At 41.2% G+C, this 15,151-nt stretch overlaps 1 protein-coding gene across 3 annotated transcripts in view; it reads right to left on the bottom strand.

Annotated features, from left to right (window-relative positions):
- The window catches only part of SUZ12 (SUZ12 polycomb repressive complex 2 subunit), a 32,795-nt gene extending 28,572 nt beyond the window's left edge, over positions 1-4,223 (bottom strand). For 2 of the 3 annotated variants that reach the window (XM_074922460.1, XM_074922461.1), the window contains exons 1-4: positions 4,069-4,087; positions 3,736-4,002; positions 830-876; positions 678-742 (exon numbers count right to left, since the gene is read on the bottom strand). In XM_074922460.1, coding sequence (XP_074778561.1) covers positions 678-742; positions 830-876; positions 3,736-4,002; positions 4,069-4,087 — 398 coding nt within the window. Of the gene's footprint in view, positions 1-677; positions 743-829; positions 877-3,735 lie in introns of all 3 variants that reach the window. The other variant, XM_074922459.1, reaches the window with a different exon arrangement.
- Between the last annotated feature and the right edge of the window lie 10,928 nt (positions 4,224-15,151).

The following is a 15,151-nucleotide window of genomic DNA, read 5'->3' as shown; positions in this document are numbered from 1 at the left end:
CAGTATTTATATGTTTTGAAGTCTATTGACATGCAGCTGTAGCACCTCACATGATAGGAATTACTATTTTGCAGTGTCAAAACTGAAGGCCATTTCTCACGTTTCCAGTTCAAAGCAGCCTTTTTGAAGCGTTTGCTACATTTTGTGTGAAATGTTATAAACTGATCTCCTTGATTTTTCATCTTTTAAAATAATTACAGAAATAATTACTGGATCTTTCCAAGACTAATTAACAAAACCAACAATCTTGTGTTTGTTTGTTTGTTTTTAAATAAGCAGTTAGGTTACAATTTAAAATAAAATGTTTCATACGATTGTGATCAACCATCATTGATTACAAGAGTTCAGATGTTATACAGTTTTGTGCTTAAGTTCTCCCCCAAAACAGAAAACAAGCATGGGAGAATTAGATTCTGCAGATAGTTATCCACATTGGAGTACTCCCAGTATCAACAGAAGTCACAAGCATGAAGTCACACACCCCCTCAACACTGCAGAAAAGTTCTTAGGTCCCAGAAATAAACTGTAAAGTGATGTATGCTGCTTTTTTTAAGTTCTTCAAAAAGAAAAGGTCATGTTTTACACACCACGTGAAAAGAGGAGGTCACCCTACGCTATTTTTTTGACTTCTGCTATTTGGTTAACATTTTAGGATTACTTTTCAAAAACAATTTTACCTTTTGATATTTGTTCGGGAGTTTCTGTGGGACATGTAAGTGAGAGTTCTGTGCAAAAATATTGGCTGCAGGGGAAAAAAAAAAAAGGTTATGCTTTAATTAAAATTTCCTACAAGTCCAAAGTAAAGGAGTGATAAAGACCAATTACTCACTGCTATTAGATTCCGGGTACGTAGAAATCTGTATATCTGTGTTGGTTCTAAGAAAAAGAAACACATGTTATCCAACATACCTCATACCTTCAGAAAGACAGTCTTATAATGATAAAAAAGTATCTAAATTAGACTGGGTTTTAAAAACAATTATCACAAAAGTAATTATTTAAGTGAAGCATCACAATGTCTAAATAACTCCAAGTTAACATGTCAAAGGTTACTTCACCTACTGTATAACACAAAGTAAATTCTTGTTTAAGCTACCGTCAATCAGTAGTCACAACCCTCACAACCATGACTTTTCCACAACACGTGTTTCTTATAGGCTTTAGATCATAAAAGGACAGAAAAAATATCTCAACTTATTGTCAAATATGTAAGTTTTCTTCACAAAGTTAATGAACGAATCTGATACAATACCAAAGAGTATACTAAATTTACATAGTCAGACAATTTGCCATCCGATTGTTTTATCCTTCTGGAAAGTACCATGGTCACTCACACAAGGTACCAAAACAAGAATAGGGATTGTCAGTTGACTATGACACATTACAGATCATTCCAACCTAGGAAATTCATTTCCAAAATCTTTCATATTCATAGGATCAGAAAAATGTTGACTCTGTTAAACAACTACTGTTTCAAAGTGTAAACTGAGGGAGGATAGCACAGCCACAAGCAATACTGACATGAAAGGGTAGCATCATTTCAAATAGGTATAACAGCCAAAGTTCAAAAGATCAAGACTTCCCTATGGAAAAGAGGACCTTCAATTTAGTTTTAACTGATTCAGTTAAATCAGGACAAAAAAGGTTTTTGTCTGCACCAGGTTGTACCTAATAATAATTCCAATCTAAACTGAAATACAACCTTTTTAAACTGAAATAAAATCCAGCTCCATTAGGTAACATCAACAAGAGACTTTGAAATGACTTGATAAAACACATTAAATGGAAAGAAAAAATAGAGAATGGAGAATGCCTTGATGTCCATGCTAAGGCTAATACTGCCTCCATTTCCCACATAAAGAAAACAAACAACTATTTATTTTTTAAGAAATATAAAACTTTATTTTCATATGACTGCAACACATTTACTTCAGATAGCTGGAAAACTTGTATTTATGGAATTCTGCCATTAGGTGTGAAAAAGGACAGCATTTTATATCCTTTATCCCCTTTAAAGATATGATTCTGCCTTATTCCTACATGTATGAACGTAAAACCCCGAAGAGTGTATTATTAGAGAGATGCATTATTATTAGAGAAGGAAATCTTAAAGTGATCCCAGTATTTCCTTTTAGAAGCCTGATGAAAAACAGTAAAATTCTGCTTGATGCAAATTATCATAATAAAAATCTGTATTTTTCAAATCAAGATAAGCGAAAAGAAAGAAACTAAGAAACATGCACTTTGCTAGAAAGTGAAAATACAGAGTAGTCACAACTTTTAAAGCCATGTCCCGGGTTTTTTAGTCTCAAAAAAAAAAAAAAAAAAAAAGACAGACATTACAATTTAGAAAGGTATAAAAACATTAATTTACATTCACAAGGATGTAGTTTTACTTAAAGGCAGTGCACTGCTGCTTCAACTTCAGTTTTCCCAAATATTAAAATTCTGAAACACACTTTTCAACCTGCAGACGTGTTTCACAAGTCTATAATACTCAGCAAAAGCTTAAATTAAATCTTTATCTTTTTCTACCATATGACCTTGAAAAGGGACAAAAAAATTCAGAAAAAAATGTGATTCAATACTATGCGTGTTAAGATTTTTAATCCACTATTTACTTATTGCCCTTTTCATCTAATATTCACACTACAGTTAACACACCACGGTACATTTAGACTGTAACTTACTCCTGATCACAACCTGCACAGCTCTGTGCTTCCCTTCTCTGACAGATTTAAAGCGTGGGCAAGAGAAATTTCTCCCCCCCGACACCGACACTCAGAAAACCTCTTAAAACTCATTTGCCACTTGACCTATTTGCAGTACAGTATTTATTGAACATATAACTTTGATAGACGGGCCAAGGTTCGAAAGACCCCGCATTATTAAGGACTTGCGACACCCCGGAAAACTCCCAATACTTTCTCAAACACTGTCACCGTCTGCAGCAATTAAGTACGAGCGGTGACAGCACCAATGCCAGAACCGGATCATGTATTTAGTAGGGCATGAAAAATTTTTTTCAAACTCTAACACTTGCACAGAAATCTTTTTTTGTACAACAGAAGTTGACTGCTACACTGTGCTTTTGCATCGGATTTTCACAAACAACTTTCTGGTGCATCCAAGGGAACCCTCCTCCTATCTGAGCTGCCACAGGGAGATGCACGGGTCGCAAAGGTCAATCTCCAATGTGAAATCTCAACTAAGGGACAATTATTGCCAGACAAAGAAAAACCAGGTACAGTGAAGTCTTCATCACGTCCAGCCCCTGGAAGGGGCTCGAAAGGCAGCGGCCAAAGAGGGACGAGCCTCCCCGTTCCCAGCTCCCCAGTGCCCCTGAGGGCTATTAGAGGAGGGAAGGGACCAGCCGCCCCGAACGCCTGATGGGAACTGCAACTGAGAAACCAAGTTCATCGCCTGGGCGCAGGCACACCCCCCGCCCGCCACCCACCCACCGGGCCCCGGCAGCCTCTCGCCACCCTGCCCGCACACCGGCCCCCGGACCTCTCGCTTCCGCCCGACACCCGCCGGGCCCCCTTCCTCCCCCAGCCCCGCTCCCCTTCGCCCTCCTCTCCGGTCCCAGCTCCCTCCCTCCCCCGACCATGTTTACCCCCGGAAGCCCCTACTCTCCACAGCCCTCCCCTCCTCCTCCTCCCGCCCTTTCTGCGGCGGCCCCGGCCGGTCCCGCCGGCTCGGGCCCCCCACTTCCTCCCCCGGCCCGGTACTCACTCTCGAAGGCCTGAAGAAAGAGCTCGTGGTCGGCCTGGATCTGCTCCATCTTCGGCTTCTTCACGGGGGGCAGCGCCGCCGCCGCGGCCGCCGCCGCCGAGGAGGCCGAGGAACCGCCCGAGTAACCGCTTCCTCCGCTGCCACCGCCGCCTCCTGCGGCACCACCAGATTTGCCGCCGGGAGCCGCCGCCGCCGCCGCGGCGGAGCCCCCGAACCCCCCACCGCCACCTCCGCCGCCGCCGCCGCCGCCGCCACCACCACCTCCTCCTCCTCCTCCTCCTCCTCCGGCGGCGGCGCCGCCAGCGGAGCCCGAGCTGGGCCCCGCACCTCCACCGTGCTTCTGAGGAGCCATGGGCCTGGCCCCCGCGAGGGCCCCGGCAGGACGGAGACCGAGCGGGGAGGGAGGGGGCGGCTGGGGCGGGTGGGGTGAGGAGGGGGGAGGGGAAGCGCCGAGCTCCAACTCCTCTAAGTCTCCTCCGCTCCGCTCTCCTCAGCGCTACGACCAGCCGAACCCGACGACCACGACGCGCCCGCCTCCCCCACTCGCCCATTGGCTCCGAAGATGGCGCCGCACCGCCGCATTGGCCGGCGCGGGGCCCGCCCCCGCGTGACGCACGGATGGTTCTGGAAGAGTTTGGTTGGTCGGTGCGCTCCGCCGCTTGGCGCTTCTCCCCTCCCCCTCCTTTGAACTGAATTCGCGGGAAAGGGCCGCTCGCCCTCCGGCGCGGGGCATGCTGGGTAGAGCGGGCCGCCTCCGCCTGCCGCCCGGGGCCGCTCCTCCGCCCCGGCCCTCGCACCCCTCCTCCGCCGCTCTGCCCGCCCCCGCCGGGCTCTCCGGAGCTCCGGGCGTTCCGGGCCCTTTTGCGCGGCGCCGCTCCACGCCACGTCCCGGTGCTTCCGCGGCCGCGCAGGTAGCTGGTGCCCCCTCTCGCCTGAGGGCAGCTGCTCCGCTGTCCGCGGGGGCTGGGGCTCGGTCGTTGGAAGAGCCCAATTAGTTGAAATAGAAGCTTGGGTATAAATGCGTATCGCGTTTGTGGTAAAAATGGTTATTCTAAGTCGGACATGAGGTCCTGCTGGTATCCTGTAGCTTTAACCGTGAGGTTGCCTCACAGGATGGCAGAAGAAATTGCCCATTGGTGCAGGGAGACGTAAAGTCTGAGGTAAAATGTTTCTCTCGGATTTTATTCCCACATTCCTCTGCCTCATGACCCACGGAGTCCTCCGGGGGGGAGGACGTTGTGCCGCTGTGGGTACCTTCAGCGTCCTGACAGCTGCCGCATATGGCCGAGCACAGGTTCAGGATCAGGCCTTCAGGACAAGCTCTCAGCCTACCTCATGTATGTAATAAAAATATTGAGTCCAGCTGTGCAATGGGAAAATTCAGCACTGCCTTTAGTTAATCAGGTCCTTATCAGCGATGTAGCAAGCTCAATACATAAAAGGCTTCAACAGCCACCCCGTTCTATTTGCTTTCTTTTGCGAAACTTTTCAAGAGTCATTGTACAAGGTAGGATAAAAATAGTCTATGTGTGAAATACAGCCTTGAAATTTGATACCAGATAGAGCTGTGATACTAGCACTATACCATCTTGGTTTATCTTCTAATTCTGAGTGTTAGGGAAAATGCATTTAATGATAAATATTCGGAAGAAAACCATATATCAAAGCCATGCTGTAAATGTGCCTTACATTGATCAACAGAGGAGGATTCTAATGTGATGTCTCAATGGGCTGTTATTAGTCTTACTGTATTTTAAGAAAACATGTAGATACACTACACACATTTGGATAAATATTGGGCTACTATTCCCTTCCCCCAAACCTTGGTGTTTGTTTTTCTTTTTTACAGTTCCTTAATATTTAATCTTATTTAATATTGGAAACGTTAATTTTATTTTTCAGCTACCTCCCCTTTCCTGTTTGTCTTGTAAAGGTCTTATGTTTTTTTAATTACTCTTCTTTCTTCCCTTTTTAGCAGACTGATATTTTACATGCAGTCTTTTCTGTAATTTGTTTCGACCTTAATTTTCATACATTTTTAGAAATTCATCTTTGTCACCATTTTACCTACATTCTGTTTTTCTTCCCTCCATACAGAAAGTGATATTTCTAAAATATGCTGTTACACATTTTATCCTGCTTATCATAATTGTCTCTGCCTAGTATTCCAGTTTCTTGATCTTCTATTTCCTACTCAATTTCTCTACAGCTGCTCATTTGTTGTCGCTGGATATGTCTTCAATTACTTACTGGCAAGCAGCAGTTTTGATGCACTGTATGTTTCTGAGAACCTTACCTTCTTTGCCCTTAATAAATATCAGGGAACTTCCTGGTGAGCCTTCTGATGCACTGGGTATTTGTCAGTCTCCTGAACTCACAGACTAGATAGCAACAGTACACCAAATGAAGAGCATCTTTAGGTGATCAGAGGTTGATGTTGAGGTCAGTGATATCCTGTGCCAAGTGACAAAAGGTAACAAATATGCAGTATGTGTGAGAAAAGCCCCTAAATGTTGTATAGGTGCAATTTTGTCCTCGGCAGTTGTTTATTGCCTAAAATCTATTCCTGTTTCCTCCATGGTAGTTTACAAGCCTCTGCTGCTTCTGGTGGCTCATCCTTCTGAATTTCAAAACCAGGAGGAGGAGCCAGAGGGCAACTTTCCAAGCAGAAGTAAGAGATAATTAGGCAATTAATCTCTGGCGTAGGAGTTGGATCTGCTTGTGAACAGAGGAACGAAGGATGAGACTCTAGCCTTGAGTGGGACAGGACAGTGCAACACAAAATGCCTGTAAGCCCTCTGGAAGCATGGGACCGACTGCCAAATAGCAGAGCTTCGATTCCTTGAGCCTGTTTTCCTTAGTTGGTAGAGAGACTTTCATTTTTAAAGTTGTTTAGTTCTGCTGCCCTGGGCTGTTCATATGTACTTAAAGAGTGTAGAGTACTGTTGAGATACATTCAACTGAAAAAGCCTCAACAACTCTGAAATGTCATATTAGGGGCTTCATATTATGGATGGCTAGACAGAGCGCAGGGCATAAAATAGCAAGTAACATTTACTTAGCACAGTTAGAAGCAAGAAAATAAACATTCCTTTTTAGAAAGATGGAAATCATTATGGTTTCTTCAGAAGAAATGAGCTGTGCCATGAGACTGTTGTGTCCTTGACCTGCCTGGTAATATAGACCCCTATGGATTTTATAGATGCATTTATGAAAAAAATAATTTTTAAAAAATTCATTTCTATATATATACACCAAGTAACAGAAAGAAATTGACTATATTTAGCAAATGACAGGGTATCTGCAAAGCCAGTAAAAATGTGTTTTCTAATAAAGTAGTCTAAAAAAGACAAGCAGTGAAATATAGTGTGCCTTACTGAAATTGATACCAACTCATAAAACTAAAAAAGTAAAAGATGATGACAAGTAGTATATTTTTTACTACAAATATAGAAAATGTCCTGATGTAATGCAAAAAAGGGCAGTTTAATATGGTAAGTGGAAGAAACAATCATTTGCGAACCAAGATTGCTGTTGGAACAAACCCCTGTTAGTGAAAGCAGAAGTAGCTGGCAGAGGTGCTTTTATGATAGGTCAGATTTTATGTCTCAAGATGGCCAGTCGACTCGTTTTCATGTACTGTTAGTGGGATTTGCATTTGATATCCAAAAGATCAGATTTGTTTCCTGTAGATTGAACACACATACTACTTATAAATCTTTTTCCTAAGGCTTTTTGCAGCCTGTATGTAGCTGGCATTCCTGTCATCTCAAAAGGCTAACCAGCCATTTTTACACTTTAGATACGTATGGAAAACTATGTGCGTATTTTATAGCATTTCATTAATTGCTTCTTCATTTCATAGTTACATGCTTTTCTTGGTTGCCTGTAGTACCACTATAGCCACGCTACTTGACTTCCCAGCTTCCAGTCCTCCAAATTACTGTATCTCAACGCAGGAATATTTACAAAGCAAATCCTTTTTTAAAGGGGAAATAAACACCTGTATATTTGGAGCTCAGTGTAAGTGAAAGTTCTGTCAGTATAATTATACTGTTTTCCTCACATCTTTAAACATAGGTCTGTGTATATATTGTTAGTATCTAACTAAATACTACTACAGATCTAATTTATCTTCTGATAATTTTAAATATAACTTTGGAATGGAAGAGTAGTGCTTACTAGTTAAACTTTTGGTGAATCTTTTTTAAAAATTGCTTACAGATTCAGGCCATCATGAAAGCCAGTGTCAGTATTTTTTAGGCAACACTATTATATCATATTGGTAAGGAACTGAAGTTTGCTATTCGGGGTGTTGCTGAGAATAACAAATTCACAGCAAGTGTTCTGGGTAGCTGCATTTCTTTATTTTGGCCTCGAGCTAATGAACGTATTCAGTGGGATTCAAGGGCATCCAGCATGGAAGAGACCTTATGCACTCTGCTTCTGTGGTTACGTCCAAACTTCACTTCTTCCTGTTTTCATGCTTCCAGGTTCTCCTTCCCACTCCGTCCAGCCCACCAAACCCAGGTTTTCCATGAGAGAAGTGAAAATGCACAAATGCTGTAGAACCAAGACAAACAAAAATACTTAATACATAGATGGGAAGGTATGGGTCCCACAGCTGTATCACTGTACTCCAGCTCTATCTCAGTGGCATCCCTTTCTTTTACTTACATGGGTAAACTTCACTAGATGCCGAGTTAATTTCCTATGCAATAGTTATTAATTTTTCAGTTAATACTCTTAATTACTCTTATTACTCTTAATTTTCAGCCTGATTTGCCAATCAGCAGTAGTAGGCCATGGACATTGTTAGGTAAGCTACTCTTCCCTACCTACTTGGAAAGCAAAAGTCAACTGCCACTTTGTTTTCCCCAGTCTCTTGTAAACAGAGGCTACATAATACTGCAGCTGGAGAAAGGGAGTAGCTACAGCTTTCTGGGTAACAGCGGGAGAGTGGGTAGGCAGAGTGCTGGGTATATTTAGGATAGCAGGATCATATTGCTGTTGGGGTGGTAGCTCTCAGTTTCCGTTTGCTTTTTTGCATGTTAATGTCTAGTGCTGCCCTGTTTTTATAAGCAGGGAACTAATACTGGAAGGGAACAACTGTTCTGAAGCATGGCAAAGGGAAGAGCTAAGATCTTACATAGCAATCAAAGTATTCTGATGTATAGCTATGAATGTGGTATGTGTGGAAGATTGACAGAGCAGCCACTTGTGATTCTCATTCATGTGTTTGGCTGGGGACTGCTTTTGTACAGAGCTGTTCAAATGTATTCCAGGAGCACAGAACTCAAGGAACTTGGCCCTCAGGGAATCTTAATGCACCCATAATGCACAGCTTTCAGCTAGCAGGTTGCTTATGTGTCTTGAGTTATTGTAGAGAGTGAAAAGTGAATGCACAGTATGTTTTGCACCGGGTCACCTATCTTCTGCATTCACATTGTGAACAATAACTGGTAATTATTAGTCATTACTGCTTAGCAGAAATGCGTGCTCAGGAGTTATTTCTTGGCGGTCTCTTAGTGATGTTTTAATACATTTTTCATGACTTCTACAGTGAAATTTATTTCCTGATTTTCAGTTAATGATTTATTTTTGCTTGGTAGCTTTTTAGCAGTGGTGTTTGTCTTTAGTGTTTAGATAGCGTTCTAAAAATACCAGAATTATTTCAAAATCATTATGAAAAGCCTAGGCCCAATATATTAATTTGCTCTAGAAAGGTAGAACATCTCTTAAGGTGATTTAACTTGTAAGCCCAGAAATGTACTAAAAGTAAAAGCATTCATTACAGAAAAATACATCTCATACAATAAACAAACAAACAAAAAGTTTATAATGTAAAAACAGTAAATTCAGGATAACATCCACTTAGTTTTAAAGACAAAGTCTAAAACAAGATCTTCATATAAGATTGGATCAAAATCAAAAGGAAGTGTCTGCTGAAAGGTGGTGTTATTCACCTTTGTTAAAACTTGAATAGATTCCCAGTATCACTGAAGATTTGATAAGTAGGAAAAGGACTTTTGGAGTCTCTATGCAGGACTGTTGTTGCTCAGTTGAGCTCACACATCACTCAGAACATCTTAGTTGGTTTAATTGTTTGTCTGTGCCCTTCATTTTGAATGTCTTCATCAGATTTGTAATTGTTTGAAAAATTAAAGGTGCTTGAAGTGAGCTGTATAAAAGTTCTTGTCTCTTTTGTCCTCAGAGAAACTGTGAATCTTTGTCATTAGCCCCCTTTTAAAACTTGAGCTTCAGGAAAGAAAAATTTTAGGCTTTTAATGTTTTAATCTAGAGTTGTTTGCTGTTTTCACATAAAATCTGTAGGCCTCTTGCATATGATAAATTTGAAAAAAAACCACCAGCACTACAATATGTTTAATGTATGATTCCAAACAAAATACACGGAAAAAATCCATGCCAAATATTGATGTTTAAGTGCTTAAGACATGGAAATGGAATAGGAATCATGCTAGTTCGTACTGTAATTTCAGAGATCCAGCATATGTAGTACTTTGTGCAAAACTATCAAAAAATAATTCCAAATGAACTTCCAGGATTTGTGTTCTCTTAATTGAGTCCCAGAAACCGCAAGATACAGCAGCTGAAAAACTTTTGATGTAAACTTAATGGTTAAACTCAGAAATGTAGAGATCAAAGAGAAACTATTGGGAAGATGTGAGAATTAAGTCAGTTACAGATGTAAATAGAAGTTTCTCACCAAAAGTCTGTTGACAGTACAAGAATGAAAGCTTCAATCAAGCAAAAAGAAAAATATAGGAGCAACATGCCAAAAGATAGTAAAATGAAACCTCAAATTAATTCATTAACAAATTAATTTCAGCTTTAAGTAAGGCATAAATTTTAACAGGGATCAATTCTTTCTTTTGTGACTAAACCAAGTACAGGTTAATAAGATTAACATTTTGAATTTTATCATCAGCAGTTGCTTGGGCAGAAACTGTTTTCCCAGTGTTTTCCAGTTAGCACAGGTATACAAAATTCACACATAGGAGAGCTTATCTAAGTGTTTCATATGAAAATTAACATGTTATCTGTGGTTTTATATACTAGAGGTTGCTTCAGAAGGCTTTTACAAGTTTATCTTGGTTTTGGCATGCTGCTTGGGATATACAATTCTGCACACTATAATCTGAATTACTCATACGCCAGAAGTAGTTTTACTGGTTGTTGCCATGACTGGGGTCTAAGTGCTTTTACCACGCTAAACACCTCTCCACAGAAGAAGGTGGGAAACATAGCAAGAGGCAAATTGTGACCAATCCTAATCCCACTTTTTGGAAGGAGAAGTAAATCTATATGTGGCATAATTTGTGCTCTTTGGCATGCCAGTTTTGTTGATGCTGGTACTGACATCTTTGTGTTTAAGAGATATGAGGCTTTGCATTGAGGATGTTCAGTCTTCACCTGCGTTGTTACTTATGATACAGTGCGGTCACCCAAGGCCATGCCACAATTTCATCTACTCTTCAAACCTAGACAGGTTAGTAAGGTAAATTAAGATTAGCATGACTCTGCTCTACAGAGCTCTGGCAACAATCCTAAGTACAAATGTACGTGCAAGAAATAATACTAAAATTAAGGTAATTAAGCAATACATTTCATGGTGTTGACAATTTGGGAGTATGTAGGAGTTGACTGATACAGTTTTAAATTGTTGAAATGTGACTGTCATTCCACTGGATTATGAATTGGCAACTAGAATATGATGACTGACTAGTTATAACTGCCCTCCTGCATTTAGACAGACTGTCATCTACTTACTAACCAGCCAAAGGACAAAATCAAATTAAAAGGCATACTTATAGCCACTACTGTACAAGCCCCTGGAGACCCTGAATAAACAGATGGATCTTGTACCGAGTACCAGATGTGAATTGGCGAGGAAATAATTCCAGAGACATCATTCCCCTTCACTGAAAATTCCCTGTGTATAGATGTTCAGATGTTGGGGCAACTGAGAAGAAACAGAATGCTTCAAAATGAGTAGGAGGAAAAATCTCATTCATAAAAATTCAAGTTCAGAGCCAATGCAGAGAAAAAAGCAAAGGTCTTCCTTTTTTAAGAGACTGTATGTAAGCATAAATTGTTGAGTAATAGTTCTGTTAAAGCAGGAATGAAAATGTTTATTGTTTTTCTTTTACCAGTAAAGTTGACAAAGAGGTAAGTGAATTAAATTCTAGGAAGCACCCAGATCTAATGCTGCAGAGTAAGGGCCAACAAGCTGCAAGAGTAAAGGAATGCATCGACAAAGACAAGCGGCTGTCTATCAGAGTGGAAAAAAACCCATTTTTGCAGGACAGGTACATGTACCAGTATTAAGTTAGGTATGGAGCAGTCCAACTGACCGATCGCATAGTCTTAAATGTAAATTTTGGAGGCTCAGTGATGAAACCACTGTTTATGTAGATTGACTGCTGGTTCTAGCAGAGGTGAAACCAAATCATGATGTTAATTGTTTTAATTACAAAACTAGGGAAGTTAATACAGCCAGAAGTCTGGGTTAGTCTATTTTTGAGAGTAAATTACAAGCTGCTTTATTAACAGATATGTTCGTGTATTTTTAAACCAAAGCCCCACATACTCGGTAAATGCTCTGAGGGCTTTGTTAAAAATGTGTCCCTAAGGATGAACCACTGGCTCAGCTGAAGTTGGTGGAAGTTTTCCAATTATGTTCATAAGGTCAGATTATCACTCTCATTGTTTAAAAGGCATCCTCATAGAGTATAAGGTAACTGTAAAATACTGTACCTCTGGTGGCATCTTCTGAAAAGCTGTAATTGTTTATGCACTTAGGTGGTAAAATAGCAGAAATAAAGAAGATATATCTAAATCAATTAACTGTCATGCACTTTAATACAGACAAGATTTAAAGTAAAACCAATTATATTATTCCTAATTCACAATATATATATTGCTTGCAGACTATCATCTATAAATACTAAGCTGTGACAGCTTGCCAGAACTCTTCCTGCAAGGACCTACTGATGGAGTTTTTCTAAGGAAACTTCATAAAAGAAGCAGCAGCAGCAAACTGACTGACCCTACAGGTCCCAGCTGCAGCAGTTGTCTCTCCGGTCTTCCGATCAGATTTGTTGAAACTCTGTGTATCGTTATGTCTTTATTGGTAATGGAACCCTCCCATAATTTGCACTGATGCATTTGGAATGTCAGCTTCCAAAACAGGGCACATGGGAGGCATTTAAAGTAGATTTTTTGAAAGGAAAATGAACAAAGAGCATGTCAGGTTCCATTTTGATTTGCATGACAAATCCAGCATGCAGTGTTCTGGTGGGTCGGGCTGGGCTTGCCTGCCACTTACTACGTTTGTCAGTTTGGTTTGAGCACTTTTGACAGTCCATTATGTTAATTGTTCTAAGGACTGTTTCGCTGGGGGAAGAAAAGGAAAGGCATTTTTATTTTTGTACTACTTCCATTTACAGGAAAGGAGGGATATCTGAGGGAACAGATAATATTTTCAGTTGGTTTGTGATCTGTTTTATTTGTAAATAATTCTGTGAGGTCATAAAAAAATTCAGTTAAATTTTACTGTTACTCACTCTGTGTATGTGTTTTTGAGTGGGAAATACCAGGCCCCTAAACTAGAAACTTGGGGAGTCTATTGTTTTGGTGCACACCATTCTTTCTTCCTTTGAGTCCCACAGTGATGGGTCCTGCAGAGTGGTTTGTGCTGTGCCTGTATGCTTCTATCAGATGATATTGTGGTGCTTTGACAAGTGCTAACGAGGGATTTAATGCCCTAAGAGGCATTGTTGGACACACATTGTTAGCGGTGTGTGGATAGCATGGGAGTAACTCTCACATGTGTCAAAGACCTGTTGGTAGCTACACGCCTATGACTGGATTCTCCTGGAGGCACCATTCAAGGTGGAGGTTGCTGTTGCCCCTTAGAGCGCACACACTTCTCTATCCTCTACGTTCTAACAGTCATGGGCTGTTTGGTCATGGGTTTTGAGTTTCAAAGTTCCTAACTGCCTGCACGTGGCAGAACACTGTAGGTTGACCACAAAACACTATTTTCAGATTGATAGAATAATCAACCATGAGGTTTCAGAAGACTGTTGTTTATGTTTGTGTCTCTTTTGCAGTTACTGCTGGTTTTCAGCCAAAGGAGAGCTTAGTGTTTAAAGAATGAGGAAAGCAAGAAGACAGAAATAGAATTTCCCAGAGGTTTCCAGGTAATGACTGACATTTATCTTTTAAGCTCTGAACTCCTACACTGCCTGTGGTGTTCTCATTTATATGTTGTGATCTAAGTGCACCATGAAAGAGAAGTTTGAAATACAGAATGGTTTTATGGTATAAAATCATGCAATCAGATGCAAAAATATAAAAATAAATAAACGATCAAGTGTAGTAATTTCAATCCAATTCTTGCTTAGTGATTCAGTATGCTAATGCTACTTTTCATGCCCAGTGTAGTCCTCTTTAAGTACTATTTTAGTGAAGTCTGTGGACTTATATGAGAATCAGTTTGAGCTGGTACATCTCAAAAAAGTCAAACCCAATGTAATTAATAAGTGTTACTAATGATCAGTACTCTTACAGAGCCACTTTGAGGATTACCCGTTGTGCTGCTTTACTGATGGCTGAACTCAGTGGGAGGTGAACTCACTGAAATTCAGTTCCCCAGGGACTGAAGGATTTGCCCCGCAAGTGGGGGTGGCTTGCACCGGGATGCCGAGCCCATCACCCTCCGCCCTCCAGCTGTCCTTGCTGGGGGAGTGCCTCCTTCCACTGCAGGGATGGCTCAGCTGCTCCCAGGCAGCTGCTGGATTTTTGCCGCTTCTATTGTGCATTGCGCGTTCGTAAAGGTGAGTTGACAGCCCGGTAATACACAGACCCACGGCCTGCGGAGAACGTGGGAGCCTCCAGGGTGGAGAGCGTGTGTCGGGGGCTGCCTCAGCCTTGCGAGGTGGGTAAGTGGCCCCTTTGCAGGGGGCAGCTGCGATTCAGACCTGCCCCAGCCACCCAGCTCGGCACTCGGTATGGTCTGTGAGTGGATGGTGCCTCTCCATTTCCCGGTAACTTTCCTGTTTGATGACTTCTTGAAAAACTGTCCCTATTTCCTAACACAGTTAAAAGTTGTTAAAGCTCTCCCACTAAGAATTAATTTTGTTTTTTTTAATTGACACCCAATATTGAGAAAAACCACCACAAATCCAAGTCATAGCAGGTGAAAACGAATGTTCTTGATAGTTCTTGTAAAGTGTTTTGTCGTATGTGTGTTTTTAATACAGTTCAGCTGCTCAGGTTCTTGCTCTGTACTCAGCAATGCATTTTAAGCCATTCTATTATAATAAAAGGGAAAGATTATCCACATTTATATTTATCACCTGAAAAGTGCTGTGCCAGAGGTCGTCCTGCC

This window comes from Athene noctua, chromosome 18, assembly GCF_965140245.1.
Source record: "Athene noctua chromosome 18, bAthNoc1.hap1.1, whole genome shotgun sequence".
In the NCBI taxonomy this organism is placed as follows: Eukaryota; Metazoa; Chordata; class Aves; order Strigiformes; family Strigidae; genus Athene; species Athene noctua.
Note: the sequence above shows the minus strand (reverse complement) of the source record. Positions and strands in the feature narration are given on the sequence as shown.